Source organism: Miscanthus floridulus, chromosome 6 (assembly GCF_019320115.1).
Source record: "Miscanthus floridulus cultivar M001 chromosome 6, ASM1932011v1, whole genome shotgun sequence".
Classification (NCBI taxonomy): domain Eukaryota; kingdom Viridiplantae; phylum Streptophyta; class Magnoliopsida; order Poales; family Poaceae; genus Miscanthus; species Miscanthus floridulus.
Window position 1 is genome coordinate 46,306,613 of NC_089585.1, and position 27,110 is coordinate 46,333,722.

At 40.3% G+C, this 27,110-nt stretch overlaps 3 protein-coding genes and 1 long non-coding RNA gene across 4 annotated transcripts; 2 read left to right on the forward strand and 2 right to left on the reverse strand.

Moving 5' to 3' along the window:
• Positions 1–1,982: 1,982 nt before the first annotated feature.
• Positions 1,983–4,801, reverse strand: LOC136458208 (uncharacterized). The gene is made up of 4 exons (XR_010759922.1): positions 4,298–4,801; positions 3,826–3,902; positions 3,068–3,144; positions 1,983–2,205 (listed from the first exon to the last, which is right to left on the reverse strand). It is a non-coding gene; the product is annotated as an uncharacterized lncRNA (long non-coding RNA).
• Positions 4,802–9,940: 5,139 nt separating this feature from the next.
• Positions 9,941–11,702, forward strand: LOC136460554 (uncharacterized). Its single transcript, XM_066460208.1, has 4 exons — positions 9,941–10,497; positions 10,931–11,032; positions 11,270–11,338; positions 11,558–11,702. Exons 1-4 carry the CDS (start codon positions 9,941–9,943, stop codon positions 11,700–11,702), a joined length of 873 nt encoding a protein of 290 aa, XP_066316305.1.
• Positions 11,703–13,171: 1,469 nt separating this feature from the next.
• On the forward strand, positions 13,172–13,612 carry LOC136460555 (BTB/POZ and MATH domain-containing protein 1-like). Its single transcript, XM_066460209.1, has one exon. The coding sequence runs from the start codon at positions 13,172–13,174 to the stop codon at positions 13,610–13,612; it is 441 nt and encodes a 146-aa protein (XP_066316306.1).
• Positions 13,613–13,653: 41 nt separating this feature from the next.
• LOC136460556 (putative disease resistance RPP13-like protein 1) lies at positions 13,654–14,160 on the reverse strand. The gene has a single exon (XM_066460210.1). It carries the CDS (start codon positions 14,158–14,160, stop codon positions 13,654–13,656), a length of 507 nt encoding a protein of 168 aa, XP_066316307.1.
• Between the last annotated feature and the right edge of the window lie 12,950 nt (positions 14,161–27,110).

Here is a 27,110-nt window from a genome sequence, read left to right on the forward strand (position 1 = left end):
TATATGTTCCTTTTTAATGCAAAGAGAGATAAAAGGTTTCACATAGTACCTGTGTATTCTTTTTGGACAATGCAGATCTTTTCCTAGCCGCAGTTTCCTTCAGTTGCTTTGCTTTAGTACAGTGCCCGTGCTAACGCCACGGCTTTATTTCAGGAATGCATGAAAACAACCAAACAATAATTTTTTTGTATAGTTTAGGTTTTACGCAATTTTATATGACATTGTATATATTCCGGAAAACAGCAGAAACAGCAGGAAAGAACCAAGTTAATCAACTCGACAAAATCAACATAGCAAGTAATCGGGCATTTGACCACATCGAGCAGTTTGAACGTTGAAAAAGCATCAGGATTACTTTAACATGTTGTCTTAGCTCCATTTGGATATCAAATATCTACAGAGCATAAACGGAATCAATACAGAGTCATATGGCTGTTACTGAACGTATTTGAAATATTAGAAAACAGAAAGCATGGACATAATTTTTTTTTTGTCTCTAAGCCACCATAGTCATGCTATGGCTGCAGATAAAAACTTAGGAATTAGCAGACTGTTGAATGATGTAGAGTTTTTGATAATATATATTACATATGTAAACTCTCAAGTATGAACTACTGTTAGCCATTGAGGCCTGCTGCTAAAGAGCAGAGCTACTGAAAGTCCACTACATATACACAGGTAAATTAGGTGAAAAACAAACTGACCCATTATTTGTTTGCAACTGCAAATGTAGATCCCCTGCAGGAAAAGAATGGAAATCAACAAAATACAGTTTCAGGATTATAACAATCACAGTCCATATTCAACTACTGTGAAAATTATATTTTAGACTACATACTTAAGGAAATAACAATTTTAGCTACTAACCTTTGGACCAAGATTCGAAAGCAAAGACTCCAGCATTTCAATACCAACAGCCAACTGAATCAGTTGTCAAAGAAAAAAAACAGACAACTGAATCATATCTGAATAACAAAAAATGTTGATTACTAACCCAGCAAACTGTTAAAGCTCAAGAAAGAAAAACATGGCCAATAAATAAACCAACCATTGAATGTTGTCTCTGCAGTGACGCTAATTATGAATGTTTAAATTTCCTACTCTGTTCACATCTCTGCCTGGTCCAATCAACTTGATTATAACAAAATTCCAATGAGATAGCAATGAGGGTTGTTTTTATTTCACATACTCAGATGAATGATAGAAAACTTTGAATTCATAATATGTTAGTTACTGCAAAAGAAAAGCTCACAGGTCAAATTGCTTACCTTGTCAAAAATAGTAAACTTTGCTCTGAACCTGATACAAACTGTATCCTGGATATCTTCATTGCTGCCAGGCTCTTGACCAACAAATTGATTATTACGTGGGAATGCAAGTATCTCAAGGCCTACAAGAAGAGTGAAAGGAAGACAAGGAAAATGAGATAAATTCATTTTGATAAAACATAATTTTTTATTATTATTTCAGATATGATTCTGCATGAGAACCCTATAGTCAAAGAACAAATCTTTCTCTCTGTATACTTCTCGTACAAGACATTTAGCTCTTTGTTTCTTCTTTCATTTCACTTGCTTGCTCGCTGCCATTTTTGACCACTCTGTAGATCTGCTGGATGGGATCTGAAAAAAAAAAACAAAATTGCCCGTGCTAACGCTACGGCGACAAACCATATTGACATCTTAGAAGAAAGCAGCATGCCTTGTAAATAATAATATAGTCTCAATTTAGTTCCTAAAATATTTCCAAAAACAGGACGTACCCAGTGCAGAGAGCTTCCGCTCTGTGCGGGGTCTGGGGAAGGATGTTAGTGACAAGCCTTACCCTCGCCTATGCAATACGAGGAGACCGCGACTCGAACCCGGGACCTTCCGGTCATAGACGGTAAGACTCTACCGCTTGCACCAGACCCACCCTTCAAAATATTTCCAAAAACAGCACAAAAAAATATTGATACAATTAGGATCATGATCAACCAGCAGTGTACAATCAGGCAACAGAAAAGACTCGTCTGAATTGCTTGGTTCAATTGCTCGAAATCAAATCTGCAGCACAGATTTTGATATATCCCACTCCGGCACCCTCGCAGGGCAAACCTAAGCTAACCTGCGCACATATAAAAAAACTATAGGAGGACGTGTGTCGCGGAGGAGTCCGGTAGCCGCTGCCAAGTCCGCATTCGCATATGCTCCTTCCTCCTCTGCCCTGAGGTGGATAATTAGTTTAATCAACTCACTCCCTAGCATATTGAGGCTTATATATATATGTAAAAGACCGAGAGCAAATCAGGGCAGGCCAATGTCATCTCATCTCCAATCTCAATCTAAATAATTCACAGCTACTTACATGTTGCCATGTTGGACTTTCAAAGGAAATGTGGTATAGTTGCATTACAAAGCTACAGTATTAGATGGCAAACATTGAAGCAGTCCAGAAAAAAGAACCTTTACTTTGTTGGATTTCAGACCAAAGAAGTGTTATAAACCTGCTATCTCATTCAGAAATTCAGTTCAGAACAGAGTTTGTATGTAACAGGTTAGTTCAGGCATTCATGAGAAACGGTGATGGGGATTCGTGTATGTGATCAGACAAGTGTTTTTTTATTATCATCCAAGATTTGCATGCAGTACGGTCACTAAACAATTAGCACAAAGACAAAACTATAATGCTGCAAATCTTCATGATTCTTACTAAGCAACATACAATTGGACACAATGTATTTTTTTTTTAATCTGACAAGTGGAAAGTTTGCAAAGGTGAGTGATAATACATGTAGAATTTGTCAGACCATGATACATTATAATATAGAACAAGAGGAAAGTTTACAGGCTCAGAACTATATATGAATCCTGCTGCACAGATATTGTATCGATCAAATTCGACAAAAGGAGCTATGTGATGCACGAAGTAATTAATGATCCCAATGGCTAATACTTAATTGGCTTGTTTCTGAATCATTCAGAAATTCCTACAGCTACCGTTGCTTCATACTACAAACTGTGCACAGAGGGTAAACAACACCACGAAAAGGGGAGAAAAAAGAACAGAAGACAGGAGCAGGACAAACCGTGTCCCAAATCTGGATGTCATGGATGGCCTCTCAATATCCAGTAATTTTGCACCACATCCTCTGGGTCAACTAATCTGCACACACGACATGAAAAATGAACTAATTACTTGCAAGATCAAAGCGAAACAGTACTGCATTTCCTATATGGATGAAACAATGGAGGAAGCAAGACCCAATATTCCAGACATAATATCAAGTGCTAGATTCTAGAGTTGCAGAAATTGCTAAAATTTATAGTTTCATGTACAGATAGAATCTCTGTACGGGTAAGTGTATTCAGTCACAGGCATTGCGTCACACCATGAGGGCAGCAACTTAAGAACAACCGTTGTATTGAGATGTTATTACCAGACGAACAGGGCCTAATAACACAGCAACTGAAACACCATCTTGCATCATCCAGAACACTAATTACATCTACTACATCTAGGAAAGTTTGCAAAGGTGAGTGATAATACATGTAGAATTTGTCAGACCATGATACATTATAATATAGAACAAGAGGAAAGTTTACAGGCTCAGAACTATATATGAATCCTGCTGCACAGATATTGTATCGATCAAATTCGACAAAAGGAGCTATGTGATGCATGAAGTAATTAAGGATCCCAATGGCTAATATGTAATTGGCTTGTTTCTGAATCATTCAGAAATTCCTACAGCTACCATTGCTTCATACTACAAACTGTGCACAGAGGGTAAACAACACTACGAAAAGGGGAGAAAAAAGAACAGAAGAGAGGAGCAGGACAAACCGTGTCCCAAATCTGGATGTCATGGATGGCCTCTCAATATCCAGTAATTTTGCACCACATCCTCTGGGTCAACTAATCTGCACACACGACATGAAAAATGAACTAATTACTTGCAAGATCAAAGCGAAACAGTACTGCATTTCCTATATGGATGAAACAATGAAGGAAGCAAGACCCAATATTCCAGACATAATATCAAGTGCTAGATTCTAGAGTTGCAGAAATTGCTAAAATTTATAGTTTCATGTACAGCTAGAATCTCTGTACGGGTAAGTGTATTCAGTCATAGGCATTGCGTCACACCATGAGGGCAGCAACTTAAGAACAACCGTTGTATTGAGATGTTATTACCAGACGAACAGGGCCTAATAACACAGCAACTGAAACACCATCTTGCATCATCCAGAACACTAATTACATCTACTACATCTAGCATGCAAGAAAAAGCACAATAAGGTTGGCGACGTCGTACATCTTCTTGTGGCCTAGCGCCATGAGTAGGCGGTCGGCGACGAACTCGATGTACTGGCTCATGAGCCCGCCGTTCATTACGACCAGTGCGACGGGGAGCGCGTCGCAGACGAACTCGCGCTCGATGTCGACGGCGTCGTTGACGATCTCGCGGACGTGGGACTTATCGAGCTTGCCGCAGCGGCCGCCGGCTGGCTCTCGGCAGATGGAGCCTAGCCCGGCGCTCGGCCTCCCTCGCGCGGCCCTGCGCCCGCAGGTGGCGCGCGGCCATCTCCCTGTGCCAACGGCAGGAGGCCCCGCGATGGGCGACTCCCATGGCGGCGGCGGCCCTTCCCACCGGCGGCGGCGGCTCCGTGGTGCTGGGCGGTTAGGGTAGGAACCCTAATCCTAGTGCTGGGCGTGGGGGAGAGGAAGAGTCGGCAAGGTGGGATGAGGTTCGACACTCGTTCGAGCGAAAAAAAATACGGAAAAAAAGCAACCGAGGGAGCGAGGGATCGAACCTCGGCTGCGGGCGTGGGATCTGGGCGCGGGCGCGGGCGTGGGAGGGACGAGGAGGACCGTTGGGGGCGATCCAAACAAGGAGGACCGTCGAATTTGGACGAGTAACGAGAGACAATGGCTAAGAGATAATTGATGGTGTTATATTTTCTAGGTGTATTTATGGGTGTGGATGTAGCATAGGCCGTGACTATGGAGTAAGCCGTGACTATGGAGTAGGCATTTGTTGTGCGCCGGAGAAGGTCCGATCCACATATTCTGAGGATAGAGAGACATCTGAGGATAGAGAGGCAGAGGGAGAAATTTAGGGGAGAGAAGAGAGAGAAATGAGCACCGTGCCGCCGTTTCCCTTCTGCATCGCCGTCGCGTCCGTGCCCGTGCCGCCGGCGGTCGGATCCTGCGTGGCGGTGGCCGGGAAACCCTAGCCGCGTCGGGAACCAGGAGCGGCGGCGCGTGATGTTTTTTTCCTACCGCGGTCGCTCTAGACGGAAAAACAAAAGGCAACGTGAGGGATCGAACCGCGCGCTTCTAGGCGCGGGCGTGCGGGGGCTTACGCGGATGTGGGAGATGAGTGCAGACACACTGAACGTGACCCATCGGATTTGGACGAGTAACGACAGAGAATGGTTAAGAGACAATATGGTGCATCCGTTTTGATGGTGTTATATTTTCTAGGTGTATTTATGGATGTGGATGTAGCATAGGTCATGATTGTAGAGTAGGCATTTGTTGTGTGGCTGTAGATTTATTTTAACTGGTGTATTATAGGGTAGGTCTTGATAAGTTATTCAACTTTGGTATTTATCACTTTTTCAGCTGAAATCATTTGGGGTACCAAATCTTGTCTGAAGTTGCATTTTTTTGAATTCAAAATTTAAATTGCTCAAACTTTTCATATGTATATATTGACAAAACCAACAAAATAAATTGATAGAGAATGATTTTAGAAAATTTTAGGAAAAAAAATCATCAGATTTGGAGTTAGTATGAGGAAGAAAAACTAGTTACAAAGTTGACCCACAGATTAAAAAAAGAAATCACACTGTTCACTAGGATCATGTAAGGATCATCTAGAACAGTGTGATTTCTCTTTTTAATATGTGGGTAAACTTTGTAACTAGTTTTTTTCCCTCATACTAACTCCAAATGTGATGGTTTTTTTCCTAAAATTTTCTAAAATCATGCTTCAGCATTTACGTTTGATCAAACTTGGATGTGACAATGTTTTACACATTTTAAAATTTGAAATTTGAAATTTGACAAGTTCAAACCAAATTTTCAAACCCTAAATGATTTCAGATGTAAAAGTGATGAATACAAAAGCTGTTCAACTCATCAAGATCTACAACTTTTATTTTTGTCATCTTGTCATTTGACTAAATTTGAACCTTTCAAATTTGAAATTTTAAAAAATAATAAATTCGAACCAAAATTTGAGACCCAAAATAATTTCAACATAAAAAGTGATGAATACCAAATTTGTTCAACTCATTAATATCTACAACTTTTATTTTAGTCATCTTGTCATTTGACAAAATTTGAACCTTTTAAATTTAAAATTTTGAAAAACGACAAGTTCGAACCAAAATTTGAGACCCAAATTGATTTCAACATAAAAAGTGATAAATACCAAAGTTGTTCAACTCATGAATATCTGCAACTTTTATTTTGATCATTTCTTCATTTCACAATTTTTTAGCACACATTATTCACTAATCTTACACATGTCTCATATAGTTTATAAAACCTTACGAGACATGTGTCACATTTATGAACAATGTCAGTACCACTTTGTCATATGAAGAAATGACCAATACAAAAGTTGTATATCTTGATAAGTTATTCAACTTTTGTATTTATCACTTTTTCAGCTGAAATCATTTGGGGTACCAAAATCTTGTCTGAAGTTGTATTTTTTTGAAATTCAAAATTTAAATTGCTCAAACTTTTCATATGTATATATTGACAAAACCAAAAAAATAAATTGATAGAGAATGATTTTAGAAAATTTTAGGAAAACAAATCATCAGATTTGGAGTTAGTATGAGGAAGAAAAACTAGTTACAAAGTTAACCCATAGATTAAAAAAAAGAAATCACACTGTTCACTATGATCATGTAAGGATCATCTAGAACAGTGTGATTTCTCTTTTTAATATGTGGGTAAAACTTGTAACTAGTTTTTCTTCCTCATACTAACTCCAAATGTGATGGTTTTTTTTCCTAAAATTTTCTAAAATCATGCTTCAGCATTTACGTTTGATCAAACTTGGATGGGACAATGTTTTACACATTTTAAAATTTGAAATTTAAAATTTGACAAGTTCAAACCAAATTTTCAAACCCTAAATGATTTCAGATGTAAAAGTGATGAATATAAAAGTTGTTCAACTCATCAAGATCTACAACTTTTATTTTTGTCATCTTGTCATTTGACTAAATTTGAACCTTTCAAATTTGAAATTTTAAAAAATGACAAATTCGAACCAAAATTTGAGACCCAAAATAATTTCAACATAAAAAGTGATGAATACCAAAGTAGTTCAACTCATTAATATCTACAACTTTTATTTTGGTCATCTTGTAATTTGACTAAATTTGAACCTTTCAAATTTTGGCTGCTATTTATTCGTGCGTCATCAGTAGGGGCGGCTAGTGATTCAACCGCCCATACAGTTGGGCACTGTAGGGGCGGCTGGTGATTGAGCCGCCCCTACAGATTAGCCCCAACTGTAGGGGCGGCTCAGGTTACCAGCCGCCCCTACAGTGCCATCTGTAGGGGTGGCTGGGCTGCTGGGGCCCGAGGACGCCCACTGTAAGGGCGCCCCCAACCCCAGCCGCCCCTACAGTAAAAACGCCCACGTTCCTACTGTACGAACCTGGCATAGTGCATGTGACCGATGGTGCACGGTCAGGCATTTACTATCGCTAACAAAGTGACCAACCACCCCGGTACAACTTCAAGTACTAATTAACATCCACGCATACTTAACATCAAGTACTTAACATCAACTACTACTTAACAGAAAGTTTCAGACACCAGGCATAAGGATGGAGATGCCGAGATGGGGCCAAGGTTGGGGCGTTTTATAACTCATAAGGTCTTCAATCATATCAAATAAATTAAAACCTGAGTTACAACGAACACACCTACATAGCGTAGTGGTGGAGAAGGTTTTATCTGAACCAGAGCTCCATGGTTCGAATCCTGTGGGGAGCACTTTTTAATTTTAATATATGCATCCCCAATTCTTTTCTTTCCATACTTTTTTTTAAGTTTTAAATTCGTTGCAATTATCAAAGTATATTGCAACCAAAAATAAGCGTTGCACTTGAACACAATTTTCGCTTCGACCCCATAGATTTCGTTGCAATAAAATTTAGCACTTGCAACAATATCAAAGTATATTGCAACTGCCAAAAAAGGTTGCAATTGACCCCCACTTTTGCTTCGCCTCCAAGAGTTCTCGTTGCATTAAGTATCCAGCATTTGCAACGCTTGTCAAATTTTATGCAACACAAAAAAACCGTAGCAATAGTCAAAACCAAATGCAACTAACGTAAATGTAGTTGCAGTACTACCACACAATTGCAACCAAAATCAAGTCTACTGCAACCATTTTTCACCATTGCAATATCGTCCACCAAATGCAACAGAGCTTTGCAACATCTTGAAAACCGTTGTATTAAAGGCATGTATCGCTACCATTTTTTAGAATGGTTGTAATACAACAATCTCTGGCAACCAAATTTTCTACGTTGCAATTCTTCGGCGTTGCAGTAGACCGAAAATCTTGTAGTGTAGTCATGGTTGTGTCTTGAGGTTGTGGAGCAGAGGCCTCAATGTTCATCTCTATGGTTGTTGCCTCTGCTCTCCTTTCCTCTACTCTGTCTTGTCCAGCGAGATGTCATGGACGTCGACATCGTTTTTTTAGTTTTAGGAGGGACCTATATATACAATAGGTCAAAGTGTTAGCAGAGGTAACACAACCAAAGCTTTAGCAAAATTTACAAGCAAAGGTTTTTTTTTCTACCTCCTTGTTTGGGTCAAAATCCTTGTCCAAATCTTCCTCCATTGTCTCCTTCTTGCTTCATGTGGGAAAGGATCCTCGAAACTTACATATCCCTCTTCTGAGTCGTCATCATCATCATCATCATCATCATCTTCTTCTTCCTCGCCTTCAGCGGCCACTCCTGCTCTTCCTTCTACTGCCCCTTCCTCCTCATCACACTGCTCCTAAGTAAGCATCACTTCTAGATCCTTTTCTAACTCATTATCGAACTGCTCCTGAGTAAGCTAGTCCTCTAGTGCTTGCTCCTCATAGGTTGGCTGCTCATCATGCTCGAGGCATCGGGCTGCACTGTCTGATGTTCGTGACATTATTTCATGCTTTGTTCTAATAGAAGTAAGAAAGTGTGCTTTAGGTATGCGAGAAGGTATAACAAATCAAAAAGGTCTATAAACCAATGTAGTCCTATAAAACAACAATATATAAAAAAAGAGTAGTAGCAGTAGTAGAGGCCTCAGAAACATGTCAATCATCATCTGATCTTGAACTTGGAGCATCAAGACATCATAATAGAGAAGAGAGGAGAAGGTAATGTAGGGGCAACTGCTAATGATGCCAAGTTCCTCACAAGTTCTTGATCATCATCTCATATTCCATATAATGTATGGACTTGGACAATTTCATCATCGGCAAAACAAAGGAGAGGAGAGGAGAGGGGAGATTTGGCAAAAAAACCAACAGCTGCTTAGCAAACATAGAGCAGCAGTTGATGGCAAAAATAGCCAAAAAACTGTCATCCTTCATTTATGGCTAAGCAGCCAAGCACAATCATATTAGAGAAAATTTTGTATTTAGCCCTAAAAATAATGCTTCTTTCTTATCTGACACTGAAACTAAAAATCTTTCTTATATGTCCCTAACTTGAGTTTTTGTTAGCTACTTGACACTTCCGTCAGATCTGTGAGGAAACATCATCAGTTGTCAAACTGAGGCAACGCAAAAAGACCATAATGCCCTGCCACTAAAGAAAAGAAAATGAAGTCTACCGTGACAGTTTGTAACTTGGTCGACTCGTCTCGATTCGTGGCCGTACAGGCCATTTCCCTCCCCTAACCCTAGATCGAGGGCAGCGCAGCCATGGAGGCGGAGGGTGGCGCGGCTTCTAGGGAGGGCAGCATGGCTTCTAGGGAGGGTGGCGCAGCTTCGGCTGATGGCGTCGCGGACACAGAGGCACCGCGCGTGGCCATGGCGAAGATCGGCGTGGCCACGATGGAGGTCCGCGTGGCCAAGCATGCGGCCCGCGCGGCGATGGTGGAGGACCACGCGACAACGACGGACGTCCGCGTGGCCAAGCAGGCGACGCGCGCGGCCAAGCAGCGTTCCCGCGCGGCCATGGAGGTGGAGGACGGAGCGGCCACGGCGGGGGGCAGAGCGGCCAAGCAGGCGTGCGGCGCGGGCTCAGAGGCGGGAGACGCGGGCACAGGGGCAGGTGACGCGGCCAAGCACGCGCCTCACGTGGCCAAGCAAGCACCCCGTGCGGCGTTGGTGGGGGGCAGCGTGATCTCGTTGCCGTGCGGTGCGGCCTTGGAGGAGGACGACGCGGCCATGGAAGCGCCACTCGCGGCCATGGAGACGGCCGTCGTGGCCACAGTGGAAGGCGGCACATCCAGAACACAGCACCAACTCCCTGCAGGGTGAGTTTATTATCTCTATGTCTACAGACTACCTATTCTCCATGTTTGGCTTCTGTTTTTTTACGCGAGGGATGGTGTCTCGGGAGTCAGGAGGTAGACGACGGTGGACGCACTAGATTCTACGGACCAGAAAACTATTGGACTCTAGCTAGGCCTATTGGGCCACGTACAGAGGCCAGTGAAAGCTAAACCGTTATTGGTCTTTAGGCTTTGGCAACGATTCTCCCTTTCCCTTGTGTCAATTCAGTGTTACGAAATCTAAATTTGATTCTCCTATAGGCTATAGTAGTGAAATTGATCTGCAAACAGCTGATGTTTGAATGTTTGATACAATACTTTTTTTATTGATAGTTGTGGGCAAAGAGGTACATTTCATCTTCTATGCATATTTTTTAATTAGATCATATTCTTTACTATCTATTTGCTTATGTAGAGGAACACCGAAAAAGAGGAAGAAGGTTACCAAATCAACAGAGAGTTCTATTGTGCCAATGGAGGATGAAGCACGAACACGTTCTATGACTTTTCCACCAAGGTTAGCTCAATTTCCACTTTCTGTATTTAGATTCCAATTCATGGTGTCTCATCCTAGTACTTTCAATATTACTGTAGTCAAAACTTGGAACCTAAACCCACAGCTAGTAAGAAGAGAAAGGGTGATGCCTCTAATTCTAGACTAACATGAAGGTAATTAATAAAAACTTGAATAAATATTCTACTAATAGAAAGCTAATGGTGACTTCTAAGTACCAAACTCTCTTCTTTTTTGCAGTATAAGCTCGGAGATTACAAGTAGGAAAAAGGGAAAGCAGGGTTCCTCTAACTCTGGAGCATCAAAAAGGTAGCCTATACTAATTTTGAATTTATTTTGCATGGTTAGTTTGTTGATTTTGCAAGCAGTTCTATCTAACAGTAAATTCACATGGTCAACTTTATATGCTTGCATTTTCCAGCCCCTTCTATATGAAATGTATATCCAATATATTTATAAGTCCTTTATTACCGAAATGTATATCAAATATATCTTAAATAATGTTTTCATACACATGAACATGTATAGGTCCAGAAGTGGTTCAAATCAACCAGAACCACTTTCAATTGAGCTTCCCTCATCCAAAGATAAACCGCAAGCTGTTGTTGTCAAGTTAAAAGGCAAAAGGAGGAAGAAAGAAGTAGATAAAAATGCTACAAAGAATCTTTTGTAGCAGCTTGATAGCCCTGCAATGGGCACGAGGAGCAAAAGACTTCAGCCTAGTAGTGTATTGTGTATTGTGTTAGATGTCTGTAATGGATGCAATCCTATAAAAATGTTTCTGTTCATGTGAACATGAATGTATCTTGACTATTATTGTGATCATGGATGCTAAATATTGTATTTATCTTGAACATGTGGGTTTTCTAAAATAAATGTGCTATTGTTCTGCTGCATGTCATTTTCAAATTGGATGTTGTTGGAGACCTATTTTATTGTTGTTATTCATGTATCTAAATAATTAATTTCAAACTTTATATAATTATACGTAATTATATAAGATGATGTTTGATCCTTTATTTATTTAACACAAGCAAAAACTGAAACATTGCAGTTTAAGATAAAAACATTCATAAAAGATAGCAATATTAACCATGGAATGCCAGGACTAGTAAAAAAACTCTAGGGGTAAAATGGACTTTTCACATAGGACTTTTACACCGTTAACAACCCAAACTGATGGAAGTGTCAAATAGGAAAGAAAAACTCGAGTTCAGTACATATAGGAAAGATTTTCAGTTTCGATGTCAAATAAGAAAGGAGCATTATTTTTAGGGCCAAATACAAAATTTTCTCATCATATTACCCTTGTACCATGCATACTGAAATGGAAAAATAAAATAAATTACTGAAATTACAAACTGAAATAAATGACTGAAAGAAAACTGGAACTGCATAAACAAGATATACATAGAAACAATAGCTTACCAAAGGATATCAAAGTTTTTTTTTGCTCGGGTGCTTTCAGTTTAAAAATAATGACTAATTGAATGACTAAGAAAAAAGAGAGAATTATTTATTTGGCACCGAAACAAATTAGTGTTTCATATTTGGCACTCGAAAATTTGAACTTTCTTATCTGGCATCAAGTTGAAATTTTCTTTCATAAATGGCACTGTCGTCCATTTAGGACCGTAACTGTGTCAAGTGACTAATAAAAAGACATAAATACCATTGTTTTGCAGCAGAAATCCACGGTGCCAAATAGAGAAGTTCAAGTATTTTAGTATGGACGATATTGTCGGAGCTCTTGCGCAGCCCCATGCCATCGCCCTAGCGACCCGACGCATAGACCCTGTACCAACGTCCCCGCATTGCCACCCTACCGACTGAAGGAGGCAGGACGATGGCGTGTCGCTGCCCCCATGGGAGCGCCTAGCTCGCTTTGCCGCAACCTCGCCAGTGCCGCGCGCTGGTCATCACGGTCTCCGCGTGCCGCTCGCCGCTGTCCGCGCGAGGTCTGCCAGCACCACAGCGCCTCACCATGCACCGGCGCCGCTGTCGTGGCCCCACACGCGAGCTCCTAGCTCGCTACCGCACGCGAGGTCCGGTCATGCTATTCCCCATGCAAGGTCATTCAGCGCTCACAGGTTTCTGCTTGCGGCCCGATCGCGAGTCTTCAAAGCAGAGCTGTGGGGCGCGATGAAGGAGAGCACGGCCATAGGGGACTGCATCCGGATTGATGACATGTTACCTCAGGTGTTCAAGGCCCTGCTCCATTTCATCTACACTGACTCGCTGCCACAGATGGAGGAACAAGAGGAGGTCGCGATGGCCCAACATCTGCTGGAAGCGGCGGACAGGTATGACATGCAGAGGCTCAAGCTGATTTGTGAGGAGAAGCTATACAGGCACCTAGACGTCGGCACGGCCGCAACCACATTGGTGCTGGCTGAACAGCACTCCTGCCGTGGTCTCAAGCAGGCTTGCATTGAGTTTCTCAAATCTCCTGATGCACTGGAAGCAGTCATGGAAACTGATGGCTTTGAGCATCTGACTAAAAGCTGCCCTGTTCTCATGAAGGAGTTGATGTCCGAGCTTTACCTGTTCAAGCAATGCAAGAGAAGGAAATTGAAGACATGAGCCTAAGATTTCATCATTTGGTAATGATGATTGGGACTATCCTAGAAGAAATTAGTGGTTAAGCCCTTTGGAAACAATGAACAAAATGCAAAGCTACGCTTCAGCGGCATGAACAGGTGGTCGTAGCTCACCTTCAGCACCGGCAGTACCAGATTCTTCACCTCATTGTCAGCCCATAAGTCGTTATTTAGGACTTCATCCCAGTGCTTCCAGCTGGTTGAAGCACCCAGGGCACTACCAGCTGCCTCTGCCGCCAATGGCAAGCCCTGACATTTCTTCGCGATCTTCTCACTGATCTCTACAAGTTCTTGGTCGACATTGGCATCACTATTCGGCAGTGCCCGTCGCTGGCATACACGCCAGCAGTCTTCATCTGACAAGCATTTGAGATGATACACCTTGGTGCTCACCATCCTGGTAACCTTGTTGCTCCTCGTCGTCACGGCAACCGCGCTCCCCGGAGCGCAGCAGCTCAGCGGGGCCGTCAGGCTGTTCCAGTGGCTGGGATTGTCATCCCACACGTCGTCGAGAACGATCAAGCACCTCATCCCCACAAGATGCCGTCGATCTTGCGGCGGAGCCTTCTCGTGATCTCCTCGTACCGCGCCCCTCGCCCCGCGAGATGGGGCCAGCGCCGGTCGGCGAGCCCGCCCCACCGCCGCGTCCCCTGCCGGAAGCTCGGCCCGCCCCGCTGCCACGACCCCTGCTGGACCCGCTCATCGATCTGCCACCATGGGGAGACCTCGGCTGAGGGACCGGCACCTCTAGCTAAAGGAAGGGCGCTGTGATTTGCTGGGCGCCGGCGGTCGACGGCTCCTCCGCCCCATCCTCATCTCCTCCGGCTTCGGTTTTGTTTTTTTCACAGGATGAGAAGATTGATGGGGAAGAAGGGACCGAGCAGATGTGTGCGACCAAATTAAGAGGGCTATTTTGGTACTTATTAAAAAAACTAACATGGTCAACGAAGTCAACAAACGATTTGATGGTCAAAATGGACGGAAGTGCCAGATACGTAAGGAATTTTCAAGTTGATGCTAGATAAGGAAGTTCAAAATTTCTAGTGCCAAATACGAAAGAGTAATTTGTTTCAGTGCCAAATACAGAATTCTCCCAAGAAAAAACATTATTACATAAACTGTGATTCAAATACGTCTGGGGTATTAAATGTAAATTGTGATTAAGGCTTAAAGGGGCTTCAGGCTAAAGATATTACTCCTATATGACAAGTCTAATTAAAAATCCTCAAGCTTCCTTCAGGATAGGGTTTAGGGAAAATGGATGAGAAGTTCAAGTAAGAAAACTGAATGACAATGGTTCTATTATTTATGACTACTTTTTTTGTTGCATGCTTTCCAATTAGCAAAAGATGTGCTCAGCATCTAAAAAAGCATTCCTAGCACTTATCTATCAGTGCCGAAGTCCTACTAAATTAAATGTTTACAGTGACAAAAACAACTGAATCTAAATGGACTTATATCAATGGAACAAAAATGAACAAACACTAAGATGGTACCCTCATTTAGCAACTAAAGTAGCTTAGCAAAGATATGCATTTTATGTTATTGTTAATGATTGTCTACTAATTTTTTAGTCATCTTAAATCCAATTAGCACAAAATGTGCTCAGCATCTAAAAGAACATCATTAGCACCTATCTGTTATTGCCCAAGTCCTACCAAATTATATGTTTACAGTGAGAAAACTTGTGAAAAAAAAATAATCTGAATGGAGCAAAAATGAACAAGTAAGATGTTAGACTTATTTAGAAACAAAGACATGCAATTTCTGTTATGATTATGATCGTATACTAATTTTAGTCACCTTAAATCAAATTAGCAAAAGACATGCTCAGCATCTAAAAAACATCATTGGCACTTATCTATGAATGCTCAAATCCTACTTAAATTAAATGTTTACACTAAGAAAACTTGTGAAGAAACAACTGAATATGAATGGACTTATCTGAAGGGAACAAAAACGAACAGCCAGTAAGATGATAGCCTCAACTAGCAACTAAAGCAGCTTAGCAAAGACATTTCTGCTGTGTTTAATTACTGTATACTAATAAGCAAAAGATGTGCTCATCTGCAACTAAAAAAAGCTTCCCTGGCACCTATCTGTCAATGACCAAGTCCTACTGTGCATTCATATTCAATGATTCCAGCATATTGCTGGTGCATCTGCTGTGCATACTACTGAGTATTAGCCGATTAGTGATTCCAGCATATTGCTTGAGTCTATGCTCTGAAATATATATGTGATATATGAACACTTATCACCCTTTCTTATAATGCTAGCATCAAAAAATAAAATCTATCAAAAAGTAATGTCAATAACATTTGAGTAGCTTGCCACAACATGATTTGGCGGAAGCTTATATTTTGTAATGGAGTCTTGTAGAACTATTCAACCAATGAACTAAGCAGAATAAAGAAACAGAGTCTAAAAGCATAATCAATGATACAAGCATCTAAATTAGAAGCACACCTGAGCTACTGATGCATGGAGCTAAATATCCTGCTACATACATAATGCCAGTACCATTATGCAATGAACTCAATTATTTCTACCAGCAGAATCAGACACTTATAGTAGGTTAATATGTAATGCTTTTAGTCCTACATTCAGAATGGTACTACGGGGACACTTGTCATAGCCATGAACTAAGTATGGTATTCCATTCAACAAGCAGTGCTACTGCTATAGGGACACTTATAGTAGGATTAGCAGTAGAGTACTAGTAAAGGTCATTTAAAAACAATAGTAGTAAAGGAGTAGTAAGATAGTAGTAGTAAAGGTTAGATTTGATCAACACAGTAGCCAGCAGTTGGAAGGAATAATATGACAGTAGACAGTAGTAGTAAGACAGTAGTAGAGATAGTAGGAGTAGTGTAGAGTAGCAGGCAGCAACCATGGCCCATGATATATATGTGGAAGGAATAATATGATGGACAGGTGTATCAGCAGCAAAAGAGCTAGTTAGCAGGGAATGAAGAGCATATATGAACATGATGATGCAGAGCAGTAGCATCCATCTCATATCATTGCAAACATGAGCAGTGGTAGTTCATGATGAAGGAAGGAACCAGTGCTTGATGGATGGATCGAAGATAGATAGATGTAGATCTCGATGAAGCAAGTATAAGATGTTAATAAGATGAGGGTTAGTTCAATCGATTTACCTCAGATTTAATTGCCTTTTCATTTGACCTTGAACTTGGAGCTTAAGAAACATAGACAACAACAAACCTCAAACAGATAGTAGAAAACCAAGATCATGACAGGCATGAAACCATGAGAGACATCTAGCCCAGCCATCAGATTATCACAACCGCCCAACTGTTGCTTGGGCATGGATGTCTCACATGGTTTGATGATAGCCATGAGAAGCATAAGCAGAAGATAGAAGAAACAATGCTCTAGTACCTCACAAGTCTAAGGTCATCAATGTGCATAATCCATTACTCAACTGGCACTGTTATCTTCATAGGCATGAAAAGGATCTCACAATTGTATCAGCCTCAGTCAAAAAAATGGTGGACATCATAGGCACAAAAAAATGCAGGCCTCAGCTAACTGTCAAACTAACTTATGATCATCTTGCAAGCTAACTGCAATCATCCTAGGTGGCAAATAAGAACACAAATTGCTGAGGCAAGTTCATGGCTCCCATGGAAACATGGGACACGTCCATCCCAGCCATCAGGTAGGCATGCCTACAATAGTTGCTTGGGAATGGAAATATCCCACTGGTTTGATGAAAGACATGAGATAACACAAGAAGACAAAAAAGCACCAACAGGAAGAATACCCACAACCACCTTAGATTGCTATAGTTTGCATCATCGGCCGATGGAACCAGAGAAGCAACAGCGGAGGACGAACCAGATGGGTGCATGGAAGCAAACGAGCATACCAATCCAGAAAGCAATTTAAGACTGAAGCACCATAATAATATAGTGTTGGTGATGCATAAACAATGGTAGAAGTGCAGCAGGTACCATTGGCATTGCTAGAAGCATCAATTTACTAATGTGACAGTTTGCTAATGCATGTGTAATCCAGAAAGTGCACTGCAAATATATCAATGTTACCTACTAGTGCTGGCCTGCTGGGGCACTACAAAAGAAATGAAAAAAATCATGAAAAAAGAAATTAATAGGTGAGATTAGAATCATAGCAACCAGCTAGAATCATCTCCCCGGTCTTTCTGATATTATATACTGATATCTAGCTACTAGCTAGTAATCAATTTCTGTTAAACTAATTAAGCTGGTGATGCCTTTAAACCAACTAAAGTGACACTGATGGAAGACAACAATAAACTGAGATTTCTCTATTTTCTATTTCATTATCATGAAGAAGAATGTAACATGAACCGATCTTGGAATTTGATAAAATTTGGAACTTCTATTTCAGGAACTTGAAAGTTTGCTAGTGGACTGATTCGGGTGAAGAAATGATGCTTGAAACATCTACAAAATATCTAACATGAATTAATAAAGGAAAGTTCCAATGTTCTAATTAAGTAACATAAGTGTATTTTGCCGCCTAGAGCAAACTCCATTAGTCTCTTTCGTTTCAAAGAAAAAGAAAGGATGCAATTGTCAGCTATATATTGTTCGAACTAAATAGCATTCAAAAGCAGAAGAGAGACAATATGATTGTCGCCCTTTTGCTCTCCCTTTTCATCCAACCAAATAATGCAGTGGCCTGTGATACAACAAGAATGATGGAGCCGATAGCTAGCAAGATCGTCTTCTATATTCTATCAAAGCATGAAATTAAAGCCAAATGGCCAGACAGCTACTAATCTAGTAGTATCAAAGTACAACTATTAACTAGTGCTGTATTTCATGCATGCATGGCCCTCTTTGAGACAGCTAGGTGCCAATGAACATGGACATGCACGGAAAGATCCCAATGCAAGTCAAGATATGCCAGATCCCAATGTTCAGATGTACTTACTATTAGCTTGCTAGTTCCCCTAGCTAGCTAGCTATTTAGTTTTGGCGTATGTAATGTCCATGAAGATACACTATATAAATGTCTCAACAAGCTTTGTAGTACTAATTAGTCAAACACACAAGATGGAATACACTCAAGCAGAGACCAAACACCTCACAAAGTTTACTACAACCTAACAAAGCTGCTAGCAGCTCATACCTAGAGCATGCACTTTTAGTGCTTGTTAGAACTGGTGATTATGAGAAATATGAAGACATAACAAGCAACTATCGTACTGTCTAGATTTTCAAAAGTGCCAATAACAATCACTTCCTTATGGTCCATGTCTTAAGTTATCAATTTATGGCTTAATTCATTAACATCGAAGACCACATTGCAATCTTGATGAATGTCAACTGCAGCAATCAAATCAATGGCTACCACCACAACGATCAAATCAAAAAAAAATATGAAACTATCAGAGCCAAAAAAGGGTGGTGGACACCAGAACAAATGGTTACCAGAGCCGTCGAGGGAGGAGCAGGGACTGTTGGGTCACACCAGCACCAGGGCCAGCAAAGGGAGAGCGGACATCGGAGGCACATGGCAGGGTACCTAGAGCCACCGAGGAGGGAACAGGGACATCGGGGCGCACCAGCACCGGGGCCAGTGGAGGGAGAGCGGACATCGGAGCACACGACAGGGTACTAGAGCCGCCGAGAGAGGGAGCAGGGATGTCAGGGCACACAGCACTGGGGCCGCCGGCGGAGGGCGAGCGCACAGGCACCAGGGCCGCTGGGGGAGGGAGCACGGGCACCGGACAGCAGAAACCCTATGCTGCCTGGGAAGGGGACACCGGCGGAAACCCTAGCCGCTGGGGGAACGGACGGCGCATAGGTAGGAGACGGACCGGGGGTTAGAGGCGGATCGGTGGAGGAATGGGCATGACGGAGGTTGGGCACAGAGGCGGTGGAGGTAGGGCACAGAGGCGACGGAGGTAGGGCACAGAGGCGGTTGCCTGCCGGCATCATGGAGGAGAATAACGCCTAGACTTCAAAAAATTTCTACCTGTCCGCGGGCTCTGGTTTATATATCAGAGTTCATTTGTAGGGGTGGCTCCTGAGTTAGCCACCCCAACAAATCAATTTATAGGGACGGTTTCTGATTTAGCTGCCCCTACAAATATTTTTCAATTTATTTTAATTACTAATTATGTAATTCATTCATATATAAAGAACACAATGTAAATTTATATATTAGTTTTTTGATTATTCTATATATATAAATATATGTATATATAAACAATTTTATTATATATATAGATATAATTCTATATTTTCTTCTTTACAAAAACAATATTTTAAAAATTGAAAATTTGAATTTCAAAACAACTAATAGAATTTTAGCACACGAAATGACCTAAAATGAAAAATTTGTAAACATCAAAGTTGTAGAACTCATCAAGATGTGCAACTTATATTTTGGTCATCTTTTCATTTGACAAAATTTGAAAAGTTCAAATTTTGAATTTCAATAAATGGCAACTTCAAACAAGATTTTGAAACCTTAAATGATTTTAAATAAGAAAGTCATGAACATAAAAGTTGTTGAACACAACACTATCTACAACTTTTATTTTGATCATCTTTTCATTTGACTAAATTTGAACAGTTCAAATTTTGAATTATAATAAATGATAACTTCAAACTAGATTTTGAAACCTTAAATGATTTCAACTAGAAAAGTCATGAACATAAAAGTTGTTGAACTCATCACTATCTACAACTTTTATTTTGATTATTTCTTCATTTAACAAAGTGTTAGTAAACATTATTCATAAATCCACATATCACTCATAGTTTCATAAACTATACGAGAGACATGTTGATTTGTGAATAATGTTTACTATCACTTTATTCAGATAAAGAAATGACCAAAATAAAAGTTATAGATCTTAATGAGTTATACAACTTTAGTATTCATCACTTTTTCAAGCTGAAATCATTTGGTGTTTCAAAATCTTGTTAGAACTTGTCATTTTTTTTAAATTTGAAAATTTAAATTGTTTAAACTTTGTCAAACGAAAAGAATGACCAAATCAACACAGTAACTTGATAGGGCATGATTTTAGAAAATTTTAGGAAAAAAATCATCACATTTGGAGTTACTATGAGGAAGAAAGACTAGTTACAAATTTTACCTAGAGATTAAAAAGAAAAATCATAACTATTTATGATGATCAATGATGAACAAGTGTGATTTCTCTTTTTAATCTGTGGCTAAAACTTGTAACTAGTTTTTCTCCCTCATACTAAATCCAAATGTGATGATTTTTTTCATTAAATTTTCTAAAATCATGCTCTATCATTTTAGTCTAGTCATCTATCTTTGTCACTAATTTTGAACAATTCAAATTTTGAATTTCAGAAAATAATAACTTCAAACCTATTTTTTAACCAATAAATAATTTCAGTTGTAAATGTGATGAATGTAAAAGTTGTTGAACACATCACTATCAACAACTTTTATTTGGGTCACCTTTTTATTTGACAAAATTTGAACTGTTCAAATTTTAAATTTTAGAAAATGACAACTTCAAACCTGATTTTCAACCACTAAATGATTTCAGCTGTAAAGGTGATGAATATAAAAGTTGTTGAACACATCACTATTTACAACTTTTATTTTGGTCATCTTTTTATTTGACAAAATTTGAACAGTTCAAATTTTGAATTTCAAAAAATGACAGCTTCAAACCTCATTTTCAACCACTAAATGATTTCAACTGTAAAGGTGATGAATATAAAAGTTGTATAACTCGTCAAGATCTCCTACTTTTATTTTGGCCATTTCTTCATTTCATAAAGTGTTAAGTGATTTCATAAAGTTTTACTAGTAATAGAGTGGATGTTAAAATAGATTCATCTAGATGTTGCAAAGGGTAGTCTCACACACATGCATAAATGTAGTCTCACACACATACATAAATATATAGTCTTATACACATACATAAATATATAGTATTACAAGCATGCATAAATGAAGTCTTACAAACACACACTTACAAAAGCACTCCACGTTCAACAACTAGCTAGCCTGCTGTAACGACTTTCCCCTTGACACCTTTTCGTTCCCATGGCAATATGTCTTTGAGGTAGGTTCTTTTCCACAACACTGATCTTCTTAGGAAAGTCTATGAATAGCGACATCTCATCATAGTTATTGTAAGCTTCAACATCGTCCACGCCATCAACTCCAATAATGTGCTATTTCTCGGAGGCAACCACATGCTTTGTCTTCTTCTTTAGGAGGAGGTTACTTTGTGGGTTAGACATATAGAAAACTTGTGCAACACGTGAAGCGAGCACCCAAGGGTCATCTTGGTAGCCTAAATTCTTGAGGTCCAGGACTCTCAATCCGATCTCGTTCAGTTGGTAGTTGTTTGATCCAGCGCATCAAAATAGGCCGACCGTTATATCCCTTCATAGTCAAGTTCCCATATCTCTTCAATGATGCCAAAGTATTGGATCTTTTGCCCCAATCCATCGAGAGCCTCTATTCGAACGCCACTATTTTGGTTCACATATTTACTATCCTTTGCGTGGGTATAGTACGTATACCCATTGATATCATAAGCATTCTAAGATGTCACTTGTCTCGATGGCCTCTCCGCCAACCTACTGATGGTAATAGAGTCTATGGTTTCTCTAGGCTGTATGTTTTGGTCCTTTAACCATGTAGTTAGTCGTTGCTTGTGCTGTTTCATGACCCAATCATCCGAACGACCATTTCTCTCCACCATAATGATAGCCAAGTGTTCATCAATGTACGGTTGCATCAGTTAGTGTACTCTACAAGACACTATAATGCGCCCTGACTCATCTCTTTGTAATCATGGTCGATGAACACTTTTCTACCACTAGTGCCCTTCCTAGCCAGCCTACCCTTGTGATGAGAATCGGGTTTACCGATCCCTTTCTGTACTTTTAGGTACTCTTGACTAGCACTCGATGACTTCTTCAGTACTGTAACCCTCTATCATGGAGCCCTCTAGGTATGCTCGATTATGCATGTATCGACTTAGAACCGATATGAACCGCTCATAGGACCACATTTCATGCAAGTAGCAAGGGTCTGGCGCCTGTATCTGATGAACCATATGAATCATGAGATGTGGCATTATATCAAAAAAAGCAGGAGGTAAACACATCTCTAGTTGGTTTTGTGTCTCCACCATAAATTCATGTAGGTCACTCAGCTCTTGCTTGCCAATCGTCTTCTGTGAGATATTCGAAAAGAAGTAGCACATGTAGGGTGATGGTCATTTTCAAGAAATCTAGCTTTATAGCCCTGATTGCAATAGGTAGAAACACTTGTCAGCATCACATGACAATCATGAGCCTTGTAGTGTGTTATTGACATATCCTTCATCGACACTAGCATCTTTACATTCGCTGAAAACCCAGTCGGGACTTTGACCCCCCTTAGAAAAGTGCATATAGCTCTCTTCTCATCTGGTGTTAGGTTGAAGCACGCCGTGGGCAGAGTGTATTTTCCATTAGCCTTAGGTACCGGGTGAAGCTGTGGCATCACTGTTTAGCTGCACCATGTCTTTCCGTGATTTTAAACCATCCTTTGACTTGCCTGTGTCCATCAAGGTAGCAATGAGACTCTTAAAGATATTCTTCTGCATGTGCATAGCATCAATGGCATGGGGGACCTCCAAGTCTGGCCAATAAGGCAGATACTAAAAGAAGATCGATTATTTCTTGAAAGGTACGCCTTCGACCAGAGGTGTGCTTCTATCTCTGTTCATCCCATCCGAATTCTTCTTTCCATAAATGACGCGTATGTTTTTCACCATTCTGTACATGTGTTCTGCATTATGACGTCTCTCTAGTGGGGGTTCAATCTCTAGGGTGTTGTCATAAAATCTAAAGAACAATTTGTTGCGGTACTTGTGACTTGTCTTTAAAAAGCGTCGGTTCCTTAGGTAAACTATCTTCTTGGATGCATCCAGGTACACCCATATAGTACCATCCAAGCAAACCAAGCATCCCGTCTTCCCTTGATCTGTCTAGACAAAGCAAATAGCACAGGGTAATCATTGGTAGTAACAAATATTATTGCTCTACATATGAAGTCCTCCTTTCGGAACGCATCGTACATTGGCTCCCCATGCCTCCATAGCCTCTCTATTTCTTGCATCAAAGGATCAAGGAACACATCTATATCAATGTCTGGTTGTTTAGGGCCAGAAATGGAGAAGGTACTTTCTTGTCTGACACAACCACATTGGGATATTGTACATGGTCAAGATCACTGGGCAAGTGCTATGGTTGCTCATCCTCTCATTAAAGGGATTCATTCCATCGGTGCTCAAGCAAAACCGTACATTCTTTGGATCATCGATGAATTCTTTGTGCTTCTCATCGAACCTTTGCCACTGACTATAATCAGCCAGGTGTGCAATCTTATCATCATCCACCTTGTGCTCATCATCCCACCATGTCATGAGTGTGGCTTCTTTAGGGTTTAGGAAGATATGTCTCAAGCGGTCGATCACTGGTAGGTACCACATTACCAAGGCAGTAATTCTTCTCTGCTTTGCATCATTGTCTCATGGAGTGTCCTCTGGGGGATGAGATTCTTGTACCACCTTTTTTGTACCCTTCTTATTTCTCTTTTTCCCTATGGAGGCTTCGTACCCACCGTAAAGATCATTGTTCTTGTACCGGCTGGTCCCACACTGGGGACATTTATCTAGTGACTTGAATGTTTCACCATGAAAAAGTATACAGTGGTTGGGGCATGTATGGATTTTTTTTCAACCCCCATTGTCAATGGACTTATGACCTTCTTCGCTTGGTATGTGTTGGCGGAAACTGAGTTTGGTTGTGGCAGCACCCATGATAGGAGACGCAATAGATCATTAAAACTACAGTCTGACCAGCCATACTTAGCCTTCAGGATGAGTAGCTCAAGCACAAAATGTAGCAATGTCCAATGTGTCGGACAACCCTTTTCAACACTATACACAGTCTCATTCGATGCTTTTGTCACCCTTTCAAAATTTTCTAGACCTTTCGGGCTCTTTAGTAAAATCTCTGGTCTCGAATCATGTCCTCTAAATCATCTTCATCCCCTGACATGTGCTCCACCATCATTATTGGCACCACCTTCGTCGTTACCATCCCAACCACCAGCATCACCACCTTGTTGATTGCCAAACTCGGGATCCATTCGTGCATCAAGCTCTGTTGAATATTGGGACAGGGATTCTAGGGTTTTGTCGTCGTATTTTTTCTCATCCTCATCGTTAACAATAACTGTTTCACCATGATGAATCCACACTGTGTAGTCCTCAACAAATCATCGCATAATCAAATATGATCTGATGATAGTCACATATGTCCATGACATATGGTTCTTGCAATCTTTATAGGGACAAATAATTGTATCCTTATTCTCTGTCAATGTCGTTGCATGCTTCTTTGCGGCTTCAATAAATTTATCCACCTTTTCACAGAAATCTGCCTTGAACCTTAACGAACCATACATCCAAGAGTTCTTGTACTCCATCTTTTATAACAACAACAAAACAAACATTAAAGGACTACTTACTCATATATATATATATATATATATATGAATCAAATTAATTATTACTTGAGAATAATTGTATATACTTCAGATGTATATGAATATAAATCAAATATAATTACATGAAGCATACAAACACACCATGGTAGAGGAAAAATAATTAATGGCCCATTTATCCATAAATAATTAAAATACATATTTATTGATTACAATAAACAATTTCAAAGACAACAATTAGAAACAATTATATTTTACCCAATATCTTTCATGCAAACCCTAGTCCAATTTCATCAAACATAAATTTACAAAAATAAAATTAATAAAAAATCAAACCCTAGATCTAGATCTACATGCACATGAAACATCCATAAAACTAACTAATTGTTCACTAAAATCAAGAAACATGGACCAAATAAGGGTATGATATTGTTCCCCTACCTAATTTATCCAAGTACATTCAAAATTTGGATCTAATTTACTTCATAAGTAGCTCAAGCACCATAGAAGTGAGAGAAAAGCAAAACTCTAATTACTCACTAACCAACCATTAAAACTAAAAAAAGTATAGAATGGTATTTTCTTCCCTTCTACAACCTCTCCACCAAAGAATTTGAGACCAAAATCTTCTCCCTTAGTAGAGCAATTTTTGGGAGGGGCCCAAGGCCTCCCCACCTTTCTTTTACGGGTTGGAGTGAGTGACCCGAGGAGAAAGAAGGTGCTACAGCTTGTTTTATATGTGGGTCATTTGTAGGGGCGGCTGGTGATTGAGTCGCGCCTACAAATCACAGGTATTTATACGTGGGGCATTTATAGGGGCAGCTCAATCATCAGCCGTCTCTACAAATAGCAACACCGGGTGTGGCTGGTGAGTGAGTCACCCCTACAAATCCGACCCATTTGTATGGGCGGCTCGTATCACCAACCGCCCCTGTTGTTCCATTTGTAGGGGCGGCTGGTCTCTGGGCTCCCGAGCACGCCACTGTAGGGGTAGCTTCATCACAGTCGCCCTACGAAAAATTTATTCCTTTGCTACAAACCGTTTTTCACATAGTGAATAATACGTATATTTGGTCATAGGATGAGCAATAGTATGTCTCCAAAATTTTTATGTGCAGAAATTAGCGTGAAAGTACACGCAGTTAGAATGAATTGGAGGAAATCTTTACAGTTACCATGAACAGTATATTCGTAGTTTCGATCTCTTTCGACAGTTAACCCTAATGACTATTATAACCAATAAGAAATAGTTACACGAAGCAGAAGAAAAAAAGACTTCGTAGTGTGTACTAGTATATTAACAATGACACAACCACCAGAAGGCAGAAGATTCTAGCTGGGAATAAAAATCCTGCATTGCTAATAAGACACTGCAATCCGATCCAAGGTGTGGCGCATGAGCACTAACCCTTGCCAGCTGCCACGTTTGGCGGCGCCTCGCATCGCAATCGCATGCATCCACCATGGCCCACGTACGTTTTCCTTGGGTTCTTTGACTTTTCACTTCACTCGCCCAGAAGCGAACGAGAAGGGAACACGCATGCTTAAACCAGACGGTCAAGTCAAAGATCGGTGGCCGGCTCATTCCACTTGCAGCCGCCGCGACGTGTACCTCAGTGCTGTGCATGTGGCCGCCTTTGTGGGTTTAGTTCAGCAACGAACGTACTCCACCTCCACCAAAGAATACAATTCTCATATTTCGAGAAGTTAAACAGTTTCAACTTTAACTAAAATTAAATAAAAATATACTAACACTCATGAGATCAAATAAGTATCACTAGATTAGTTATATAATATATTTTTATAATAAATTTATTTTAGACATAAATGCTAATACTATATACTGTAAATTTGGTCAAAGTTGAATTACTTTGACGGACACATGTTTCTTATAATTGTATTCTTTTTCTGGACGGATGAGAGTAAACACCGAACGGCGCGCACACACCACA

Coding starts and splice junctions, on each gene's coding strand:
- LOC136460554 (XM_066460208.1), top strand. CDS start 9,941: ATGGAGGCGGAGGGTGGCGCGGCTTCTAGGGAGGGCAGCATGGCTTCT. Junction 10,498..10,930: donor CAGCACCAACTCCCTGCAGG/GTGAGTTTATTA, acceptor TTGCTTATGTAG/AGGAACACCGAAAAAGAGGA. Junction 11,033..11,269: donor TCTATGACTTTTCCACCAAG/GTTAGCTCAATT, acceptor TCTTTTTTGCAG/TATAAGCTCGGAGATTACAA.
- LOC136460555 (XM_066460209.1), top strand. CDS start 13,172: ATGAAGGAGAGCACGGCCATAGGGGACTGCATCCGGATTGATGACATG.
- LOC136460556 (XM_066460210.1), bottom strand. CDS start 14,160: ATGAGGTGCTTGATCGTTCTCGACGACGTGTGGGATGACAATCCCAGC.